This window comes from Phalangium opilio, unplaced genomic scaffold, assembly GCF_054372755.1.
Source record: "Phalangium opilio isolate 3A_F unplaced genomic scaffold, DU_Popi_V2 ptg000232l_1, whole genome shotgun sequence".
Lineage (NCBI taxonomy): Eukaryota > Metazoa > Arthropoda > Arachnida > Opiliones > Phalangiidae > Phalangium > Phalangium opilio.
In genome coordinates, this window is record NW_028324223.1 from 185443 (window position 1) to 197507 (window position 12065).

A 12065-nucleotide genomic window follows, 5' to 3' on the forward strand; every position below is an offset into this window, starting at 1 on the left:
CCCCTCCCACCATGTCAGGTCATAGTTAAAAAAAAAATCTACCTTTAGCGTGAGTGTATATATAGGTAACACACGCCATATAGTACGCTATCCCAATGGTAAAATTCCAACTAAACAGTACAACTTGAACCAAAACAAAATAGGCTCCATCTTACAGTACATTCAAACAGATTCGAACCCTAGAAGATCCCAAAAACCTCCCCATGGTTTTTGGTCTCGTGACATTGATGAATTGAACTGTCTTACGCAACGATAAGGCCCTAGATGGACCTGACCCCTCGTGGCGTAGTAGTTAAGGTATTGTAATTTAGGCTCACGCGCGAGAAAGTACTTTAACTGCGCATGCGTCTTACAGTAAAAACATTCCCGCACGACTTAATAGGCATGTCAATGTCAGACCGTGCTATATATCTACTAACTATGACTCAGTTAAGACTTGGCTAGCTATAACCTTAAGCCTTGGTCGGTGCATAGAGTTGGGTGTATGTTTCATTCTTCAGTTTTTTTGACCTTGACAGATATAGTTTTGTTTACGTTAAAGCTAACTTCTTGCCTTGTTAAAAGATAATACTATTTTTAGGTCTTTATTGGTTATTTTCTAAGCATGGATCTTCTTTTTTACCATATTAGGGCAAAGGTAACGAAAGGGAAGACAGGGACTTTGTACCGCATTATTTTACTTATGGCTCCATAAGTTTATAAGTGATATGTTCCTTCCATAAGTTTGTTTAATTAATATCTGGTAACTTAGAAACTGAAAGGCTTGTAATGAATTTGAAGTGAGTGAGTGAGTGAGTGAGGTAGGTCATAGATTCGAGGAGGTAAAGCGAGGAAGGCCTGCAGTGAGTGAGGTGGCGCTGCTGTCAAATTTGAGCTTAGTAATGCGGACTAAATAGGAACTAGATGGGATAGGTCCTAGCTGCAAAATTAATTAACCACCACCGAGTGTACTTAGGACTTCAATTGACTCGCTCCCCTTCGTTCTACCTCGAGCAAGTCTCTAGCAGTGCAAGTACCAAGTAGCCTGGACTCACTCCTGGTGTAACTGGTATGAATCCTCCAAGTCTGAAAACTCTGTATAGAAAACTGATGATAAGCTTAAAGACATATCGAACCATCGCAGCCCCAATTATTGGAAACCAAAAATGAGATCCATTAATAATTATCGGACAAGTTGACCAAAACTGGTTCAAAATATTTTCAAACTTCATTCAGGCTTATAGCCAATTTTACAGAAAGCATGTACAGGGTGTTCATTACAAAAAGGAACAAGTAATTATAGTTTGCCGAATGGATGGTAAGTTCTATGGGAAATCAATCAACCAAAAATGTTCTTTGGAATAAACACCCTGTATACTTCCGTGTGGTCCTACGTTCATCCATATTTCATCCAAGGTTGACTTTCCGATAATGGGGTCCCCCAATTTTCGCGATCCCTTTATAAGCCTTTGCCATATTTTACTGTAGATTAGTTCTGCTATGGTTTTAGACGATAGGGAAAACAGCTAGCTATAGGTAAGTTTCAAAACGTGTATGGTCATATAAAAATGATTGAAAAGCTATACGCCGCTAGCTACCCATTCAATTTTCTTAATCTATAGGTTACCCGCACTTGTCACTGGAATAGATTATAATGAGATATGTCCACAGAAACATATAGGGAAATTATGAAGAAAAAATATATATTTTAACTGATTTTAGCTGAAGATTATGGATTCATTTTATATGGCTTGAAAAATTCTTAAGAAAGTTTGACACTTTTGAGACGTCATAACTCTGGTTCTATATGAGATACGGGGATGTCCTTTGAGTATGTTATAGCCCTATTTCTTAGCTTTCAAACGATACCTAATACTTGGGGGTTACAACAATCAGGGTCCGAGTAATTAAGCAAAATGTTAATTAACGTCCTCTTCATAGCCCTTGTTAACATGGGCTTATTCACAAAACACCATTTAACTCTGGTTCTATGAGAGATACATTGAAGTCCTTTGAGAATGCTATAGCCCTATTTCTTAGCTTTCCAACTATACCTAATATTTGGGGGTTACAACAATAAGGGCCCGAGTAATTAAGCAAAATATTCATAAACGTCCTCTCCATAGCGTTAACATGGGATTATTTACACGACACCATTTAACATACGGTGAAGTCCTTTGAGTATGTCATAGCCCTAATAATAAGCTTTCCAAACATCAACTTAATCCTACACACAACTGAGCTTTAAATTAACAATAGAAATCCCCGGTGAACTAAATACAGAAAAGACCCTTCTTAAAATAACTAATTTGCTACTATTTTCCAAAAGAAGACTGTTGTTATAAAGCGTAGTTCGCGTGCTATCTTTGAAGACACGAATACATTGTCTCCTCTTTCATACGTTACAAAAGATCTGGAATAGCATTTACATTTGCATAATAAATAAAGAGCTAACACGTATCTCCAACCGTCCCATTCTTCATAAAGACGCAAAAGATATACTAAAGTTTACGACATAAATGTGATAAGATCAACCTTGCATTATTTAGAAACAGCGTATAATATAAATTCCGTAATTTAAATAGAATTCTTTAAATATTTCAAATAGTTTTAAATGGTCTACATTCTCTAACCATTATCAAATTCAATCAGGGTAAAAAATAGGTCAAATAAACGATTAGAGAAAGCTGCAAAAATGTAGTAGAATCAAAATGTAAATTGCCAATCTCAGTTTGCAGTAGGGTTAAATATAATGACCTTAGTGGAATCACTCAGGTACTTTGAGTCAACCGAGCTTGTCCGAAGTAATTTTGTAGATCGTTGGTCTATTTCAGTCTTAATTTGCTATGAAATCAAAGGGAGTAATGCACGGCTTTCTAATGTTAGTAGTAATAAGGTGTAACGCATACTCCGGTTGAACTACAGGTACTTCTTTTTATTGCAAGCCGTTAATAGCTCATAAAGAAAAGTATTGTTTTTTGTTTGGGAACCGACAAAGGCTTAACGGTTGGGGGTCTAATGGGGCGTCGCTTAGCCCCCTCAAGGTCTCCTCAACTAACACCCACCAATGTAAATGAGGCTTTTATGTTAAGGGCGTTTTAAGTTGTTCTACTATTTCCAAGTTTTTCAGGGTTGTTTCAAATGATATCGTTATTGACGTTACATATTGGAAAACAGATCGAAAAATGCTCTAAAATGACACCGAGATCGTCAAAATCCGATAATAAATAAGAAAGTTGGAAAATTTTCAAACTTGCCATGAAATGACGTCATCTTGCAGGAGCAAGTTTGAAAATTTCCAACTTCCTTAATAATGCACCGATTTTAATTTTCTTGGTGTCAAATTAAAGCTCTTGTCGAGCTCTATTTGAATCCATAATCAAAATCTAAACAAATATTATATTTACAGATCTACAACAAATTGAGGAAAACAAATATAAAATTTAAACCCATTTCGAAAAAGTAAAAACTACACGGAAAACCCTTTTTCCCCATGAAATTCGAAAACCGTGGGATAAAAAAGCCGTTAGATGGGAACCGAGATATAGCAAAAAGTAAATCCCCTGTCCCCATTAGCTTTGCCGTTTCTTTACACCTTAAAATCCCCGGGGTTTTTAAAAACGAGTAAAAAATCCCTTTCTAAAGTGAGGAAAAACCAGGGGAGAGAAAAAACAAAAAATAAAAGGGAGAGGAGGTATTTGCCAGTTGATCAACGCCAAATTCAGGCGGGAGATATGCTGAGAAGAGTATTCTTAAGGGGCTGTTTAAAAAGAACAACACAACCGCTCAGGCTACAAAGATCTATCTACATTACCAACTTCAAACTAAAAGTACATCAGTTAAAGTAAATCAATTTGAACCTAATAGGGCGTTCAATTATAAGACCAATCTGCATAGTGAAACATCAAAAGAAAATACCCATGATGAATTATTTTAAAATTCAAATCAGTTCTAGATTTGCACCTCCAACCAATCACGTAACGCCCTACCTTCTTGTTAACAAAATTCCCATAGCACGTGACGTTCTACATTTCGTGCAATTTTTATAAAATCTCGCGCAATAAAATTCAAACTAGATTTGCACCTGCAACCAATCACGTATCACCGTGGCCTTCTTGTTAACAAAATTCGCTTTGGTCCCATTGAACCGAATTCCCATTCGACAGAAGGGGGTTTTTTTTTGGGGTCCCATTCGACCGAACGTAGCCAAAGGTGCGATTTTATTATAGTCCCATTGGACCGAAATTCTATTGAACTGGAAGAAGACATACTGTGTGGTTTTGCATTAAATATATTTTTAATTTCACAACTTATTGTTGTTAAAATAAATGTGAGTTGAAAATGTATTACTGCACTTATTTTAACTACGTTTTAATTACGGCGAACCTCACCTACCCTAGCCTAACCTAACCTAACCTAACCTAACCTAACCAAACGTAACCTAACCTAACCTAACCTTGTTTGGAGGTAAAAAGATTATTTATATGAGTATTAAAAGCCCGCCTCTTACCACGAACAATTTATTAGCAATAATAGAAATATTTTGGAAAAGATGTCAGATAATTAATTGAAGAATATTTTGGAAAAGGTGGCAGCTAATTAATAGGAGAATATTTTGGAAAAGGTGGCAGCTAATTAATAGGAAAATCTTTTGGAAAAGGTGGCAGCTAATTAATAGGAGAATATTTTAGAAAAGGTGGTAGCTAATTAAAAGGAGAATATTTTGGAAAATGAGGCAGCTAATTAATAGGAGAATGTTTTGGAAAAGGTGGTAGCTAATTAAAAGGAGAATATTTTGGAAAAGGTGGTAGCTAGTTAAAAGGAGAATATTTTGGAAAATGTGGTAGCTAATTAGTAAGAGAATGTTTTGGAAAAGGTTGCAGCTAATTAATAGGAGAATATTTTGAAAAAGGTGGCAGCTAATTAATAGGAGAATATTTTGAAAAAGGTGGCAGCTAATTAATAGGAAAATCTTTGGAAAAGGTGGCAGCTAATTAATAGGATAATGTTTTGGAAAAGGTGGTAGCTATTTAAAGGGAGAATATTTTGGAAAAGGTGGTAGCTAATTAAAAGGAGCATATTTTGGAAAAGGTGTCAACGAATTATTGGAACCAAACCAAACCAAACCAAACCTAAGCTAACCTAACCTAAGCTAACCTAACCTAAGCTAACCTAACCTAACCTATGCTAACCTAACCTAACCTAACCTAACCTAACCTAACCCAACCCAACCCACACGAAACCAAAATATTAAAATTTTAATTTAAAATTTAAAGACATTGATGGAACTACCATTAAGACTGTACTTCATTTTAAGCACAATTTGTTTATTAATTCTATATATCTCTTGCCTTGAAAGGAATGAAAGTGAGCGTTTTAATTAGTATCACGAAACATTTACTTTTAATATTATTAACATACCTTTCGGAGATTCGAACCAATAACCTATCGCTTCGCAGTCCAACATCGTATCCACTACACCACCGAATCGCTGACGGCTACAGTGTTTCAAGTTATATTCATGTATTTTTTAGGGGCATATTCGGACGATTGGGATTTCGGTCCATCGGGAATATAGCCATTGGGCTGGAAATCTAAAATCATTGCGGGATATTCGGTCGAATGGGATTTCGGTCCATTGGGAATTCGGTTGAAAGGAACGATACCACAAAATTCACGTGCCACGATTGTGTCAGATCGCGTGCGATTTCAATCAAATCTCGCGCTAAATTTCATTCGACACGTGTCTCGTGAACACTAGGCCTACTAATCTTAATTCCCTACCACGTGACTCGCTTTGTCGTATCGACAAAGAAGAATTTCTAATCTCTATTTAAATAACCCGATTACGATCACAGTGCCACATTGTCATTCCTTATGTAAGAACAATGTTTAGTGTACATCAAGATAATGGTCTTTTAGCCTTACATAAGGAGCTATCGACGTCAAAAACAGGCCCTCTTTGGAGAAATAAAAAAAATTTACTAGAAAGGAAAGAGGTCTTGGAGAGATCTAGCTGGCTATAGGCGAAAGCAAAGTTCTAGTTCCTACGATGGGGGGCCAAAAACGAAACAAGCTTGAGTTCTACAATACAACATATATCCTCCTCACTCAAAGTCCAGTCCAGAAATCGATATGGTATTGAAAAGGGACATTTTATATGTATGTATGTATTCAAGGCTTAATAACAAGAGTCATTGTCTTTCTGAGGAGGGCTCCAATTCGTCCAGGAATGCATAAAGCTACATGGAATCATTGTGGCCAAATATTAATTTCTATGAATTCGGGTTTTGTGGGTATACCGGGCTTGAGAACTCACGTGCCTCATAATTTTGATGGTGTCTTTCCTAACTGCTATTTCATTAGTTGCATGGTAGCAATGCTTGTATTATTCTGCTTGATTCATTTATTACCATTCAATTCCTAACATGAATGATGCAGAAGATGATTTAATAACTAATTACTAGCAACACTGTCATTGAAGCGCATGCGCGGTTAAAGTTAAGAAATGTTTATGGGGGGATTTAGGAAATTAATATCTCTAGAACCCCCCCGTTTAATGCATTAATATCTATTAATATAAACTAACCTACTTTACAAATTATAGCTAAAAAGAAAGAGAAAACGAAAGTATGGAATTCATCTCATATCATTATTTTACAAAGCACGATTTGACCTAATCATAAATAAAACACAGACGATAAGCTTAGGACTTAGGAGAGGAGAGGAGAGGAGACAGGGTCATGTATAGAACGTATATATATCCAGTATAAAAAGAAAGCAAACTATATCATATTAAACAGATTAGTGTAAGGCTATTAGGAGATTGTGTGGATATAGGACAAAACGCCGGTTATAGTAAAAAGAAGAAAAACCGTATATACGCTTTGTATATATGTATATAGTCTTATATTATCATGAGTAAGGTAATTACGATAAGTGTGACACTTGAAGAGAGGTAGACAGAGCCTGGTCTATTAAAAAGAGCTCCATGGGTAATTATAGTTGGCCGAAGTACATGATTGCATGTGTGGTAAGTTCTATGGGAAATCAATGATATCAATCAATCTCGAGTCTGAAAATGTATTTAACATCTATACTTCAATGACCACACCGATTTTGTTTGACCCCCCATAAGGGACATGTACTGACCACCCCTAACACAAGTTAAAGTTATGAAAATTGATTGGAAACCGTGTTTTGCCAATGACCCCTTTCAATTTAATTTTACGTAAGAAACTAAGAGGTTATCCTTAAAACACTCCTCAAATTAATGTTCATGATAACTTTAACTTGTGTTAGGGGGTGTTCAGTACATGTCCCTTATGGGTGGTCAAACAAATCTTAGAAGTATAGATGTTAAATACATTTTCGGACTCGAAAATTGTGCAAAGGGAAATTGCGGTAAACTTACGTTCTCGCCTTACTTCTTAAGGGGGGGGGGATTGGGGGTTTGGGTGAGGGTTGGGGGTCGGTGGGGTCCAAAAGTACTCTAGAGAAATCGATTTTGGTAGGCGGCGAATATAGCCTAGTCTGTAACTCCGTACAGGCTCTCTTGTATTGCGGCAAAGACCGCGACGCCGGCGCCAAGAGCTAAGCCTTCTTTCCTATTTTCCATTGCCAGAATTTACAACTATTCCACGAGTCGAATTATAATAATAACGGTACCATTCTTTCCATATAAAGAAATTCTAACTTTGAATTATTTTTTTTTTCTTGAATATTATTTTATATTCCTTATAAAGAAATCATGGTGGGATAATACATGAAACTTGGTGCAATTACTCTATGAAACGTGCTCTTTCTCGTGGTACTTTCAAAATTGTTTTATCTGCTCTCGTTAAAAAGTTACATCCAATTGAAACTAGAACCATCGGACAATTTTCTTAAAATTCATATTTTAATTTTAATGTGGGAATTTTAATATAATTGCGGTATTTATTAAACTTGGTGGAATTACTCTATGAAACGTGCTCTTTCTCATGGTACTTTCAAATTCCCCCTATCTGCTCTCATTAAAAAGTTATGGTCAATTGAAACTAGAGACATCGGAGAATTTTCCTTTCTTATAATTAATAATTAATATTTAAATTTTAATGTGGGAATTTTAATATAATTGTGGTATTTATGAAACTTGGGAGTAATTATTCTACACAACGCGCTCTCTCCCTTTCTCGTGGTCCATTCAAATCCCCTAATCTAATTAAACCCAATCAATTATAATTAATATTAATATTTAATTATTTATATTTTAAAATTGAGCGCGCGGAGAATATCAAAGGGTGTTAAGCCTAATTCGTCGCGTTCTTATCTGTAAAAGACTGAACCAATATCCCGTCAATAATTCGAAATATATATTGTGAGTCTCATTTCCCGCTACACGCTCTGATAAAGATAATAACTATTTTACAAGGTATATATATTAAAAGCGTATAATTCTCGTCAAATTTCTCCCCATTATCAAATAAACAGATCTTGTGTAAATATAGATGGATTCCTGCCATTAATGTTAGAGCTAGCTTTTCCCGTCACTACAATATCCTTTGTAATTAAACTATGGGCCTAAAACTGATAATAAATAATATTAATACTGAATAATTTCGTTACTTCCGGCTAAGTTCATAAATTTAGCAAATTTGATTTGCTCGCTGTGACGTCATTTTAATCGTGAATTTTATAAAACTTGGTGATTTTAGATTACGAAATGCCCTCTTTCTTATGACGTGCTCAGTTCTTCTCTAACTATATTAGGTCAAAGGTTATGGTTCATTTAATTATGAACCATGTGCAAGTTTTAATTTATTGCAGGGGAATTTATTTTAATTTAATTCCGCGGCTGATGATACTTGGTGCAATTACTCTACGGAATATTCTCTTTTTAATGGTGTTACCCCTCGAAATTTAATCAAATAAATAGTTGCAAACCCAAGAAAATACCTGAAATTCCTTAGCCGGGAAAAACTCTACCTAACGTGGATGAATGTATCTCAAATGAAAATAAAAATAATAAAAATAAATAAAATTCTATTTTCCCGAAAACATTCCATTTTATCTTTAGAAATACACGTTCGAGAAAACAATACCAAGTTAACATGACTAAATCAATTAAATTTTAATACAAAGTGTCAAACTAACACCCAACCACTATTACAAGGCTTGAACAGATAAAAATCTGTACTTCTTGGGGGGGACCCAGGGGGGAAGGGAAACAGAGAAACCACACACACCTGAACGAGTCCCTCTTTTCAAGAATTTAGTAATATCGTTCTATCGACAAGTGGCGTACAGGGTTCATCCCATGTTAAATATACAGTACAAATAACCTTAGCCCACCCATAAACCGTGGTTAAATTTAACATTAGTTTACTATTGTATTAATGGAACGTTTAAACTGGGACAAAACTTCTAAGGTATGGGCCATTTCGAATTTTTACTTTTTTGGGGCTTGAAATTTTGTGAACCACCAATACTCATAGATCATGCGCGGTTTCGTTTGAACCTTAAAGGTCGGGCGAGGTCAATACGGATTCTTTTTGGTGTATTTCACTTTTTAAGGGCTGTTAAAGGCACGTTTTCAAAATGGTTTTATGGTTGAATTGAACTGGTCTAAAAGGGTCACGTGGGGGTTTGAACTTTGATAAATGGATTCAAGTTTCTTTTTTCCCATTCAATTTCAAAGGTGTGGGGTATAGGTGGTATTGAAGCCGTTAAGGTATTTTCTACTATTGTTAATGGGGTAATGGCAGAGTGTACTTTTGACTATGGTTATTTATAGGTGAAGTTCACATTGGGTGCCATCGTTAGCGGAATTTTCATTTTGACATAACATAGAGTTAAAAATGGCGACCGTTAACCCATTTGGTACTGACCAATAATACACTGACCTATTAAATTTAAGCCACTTTGGAAGAAATTTTTGAGACACAAATTCGTATTTAAAAATAAAATAATTAAAATTAGGCCAAAATTAAATAATTATATAGGCCAAAATTAAATAATATTAGGCCAAAATTAAATAAAATTAGGCCAAAATTAAATAAAATTAGGCCAAAATTAAATAAAATTAGGCCAAAATTAAATAAAAATCGGCCAAAAATAAATAAAAATCGGCCAAAAATAAATAAAAATCGGCCAAAAATAAATAAAAATCGGCCAAAAATAAATAAAAATCGGCCAAAAATAAATAAAAATCGGCCAAAAATAAATAAAAATCGGCCAAAAATAAATAAAAATCGGCCAAAAATAAATAAAAAACGGATAAAAATAAATAAAAATCGGCCAAAAATAAATAAAAAACGGATAAAAATAAATAAAAATCGGCCAAAAATAAATAAAAATCGGCCAAAAATAAATAAAAATCGGCCAAAAATAAATAAAAATCGGCCAAAAATAAATAAAAATCGGCCAAAAATAAATAAAAAACGGATAAAAATAAATAAAAATCGGCCAAAAATAAATAAAAATCGGCCAAAAATAAATAAAAAACGGATAAAAATAAATAAAAATCGGCCAAAAATAAATAAAAAACGGATAAAAATAAATAAAAATCGGCCAAAAATAAATAAAAATCGGCCAAAAATAAATAAAAATCGGCCAAAAATAAATAAAAATCGGCCAAAAATAAATAAAAATCGGCCAAAAATAAATAAAAAACGGATAAAAATAAATAAAAATCGGCCAAAAATAAATAAAAATCGGCCAAAAATAAATAAAAATCGGCCAAAAATAAATAAAAATCGGCCAAAAATAAATAAAAATCGGCCAAAAATAAATAAAAATCGGCCAAAAATAAATAAAAAACGGATAAAAATAAATAAAAATCGGCCAAAAATAAATAAAAATCGGCCAAAAATAAATAAAAATCGGCCAAAAATAAATAAAAATCGGCCAAAAATAAATAAAAATAGGCTAATAATAAATAAAAATAGGCTAATAATAAATAAAAATCGGCCAATAATAAATAAAAATCGGCCAAAAATAAATAAAAATCGGCCAAAAATAAATAAAAATAGGCCAAAAATAAATAAAAATAGGCCAAAAATAAATAAAAATAGGCCAAAAATAAATAAAAATAGGCCAAAAATAAATAAAAATAGGCCAAAAATAAATAAAAATAGGCCGAAAATAAATAAAAATCGGCCAAAAATAAATAAAAATCGGCCAAAAATAAATAAAAATCGGCCAAAAATAAATAAAAATAGGCTAATAATAAATAAAAATAGGCTAATAATAAATAAAAATCGGCCAATAATAAATAAAAATCGGCCAAAAATAAATAAAAATCGGCCAAAAATAAATAAAATAAGGCCAAAAAAAATTAAATTGGGCCAAAAATAAATAAAAATAGGCCAAAAATAAATAAAAATAGGTTAAAAACAAATAAAACGCTTCCGAAAGTTCCGAATGCACTTAAAAATTAGACCCGTTAACCAACTGAGGTATTGAGACTCACACGCTTAAGTAATTTGCCAACCCCCAAAAAATTCATTTTAAAATATTTCATTGCAGCAATTAATTTCTTAATAAAATTAAAAAACAAAGAAAAGAAATAATTTTTTTAAGCTTACCTAAATTATCTACGAAAATGTCCAGAATGAGAAACGCATAGAGGAACGAACACATGGCTACGCTACATCTAAAGTTGCTTAGTAGACGAATCGCGAAAACCACTAGAAATACCATGCAGCGAGAATTCACAATTCCAAAATTTTTAAACTTTTGTTTATCCACTCGTAGCAGACGATGATCCGATCTAATTTATTTTTTTTATACCGAATCACGTGACACGCGATTAATTAATTAATTAATGAACGTTAATTAAGTTCAGGCACTAATTTTTTAGCGGCGAAGTTCAGCAGTTTCTTTTGAGGCACCGAAATTAAAAATTTTGAAAAAAGTTATTCTTTTTAAAATTAAAACTCAAAATGATGATGGCGACGAAAAACACAATTAAAACTGATGAAATTAACGGAGCACCGGTATTAACGATGACGTCATATCGTGACGTATATACAGTCTTTTAACTCGCCTATAACGGCGATTTTTTAATGTTTTTAATATCATTTTTTTAATTTAATTATATATAA

The 12065-nt window shown here is 33.6% G+C and overlaps 1 protein-coding gene across 3 annotated transcripts in view; it reads right to left on the reverse strand.

Annotated features, from left to right (window-relative positions):
* LOC149612651 (protein kinase C-binding protein NELL1-like) overlaps window positions 1-11741 on the reverse strand; it is a 70951-nt gene extending 59210 nt beyond the window's left edge. For all 3 annotated transcript variants that reach the window (XM_089858319.1, XM_089858318.1, XM_089858322.1), the window contains exon 1: window positions 11547-11741. In XM_089858319.1, coding sequence (XP_089714445.1) covers window positions 11547-11661 — 115 coding nt within the window. In that variant the 5' untranslated portion in view covers window positions 11662-11741. The remainder of the gene's footprint in view (window positions 1-11546) is intronic.
* Between the last annotated feature and the right edge of the window lie 324 nt (window positions 11742-12065).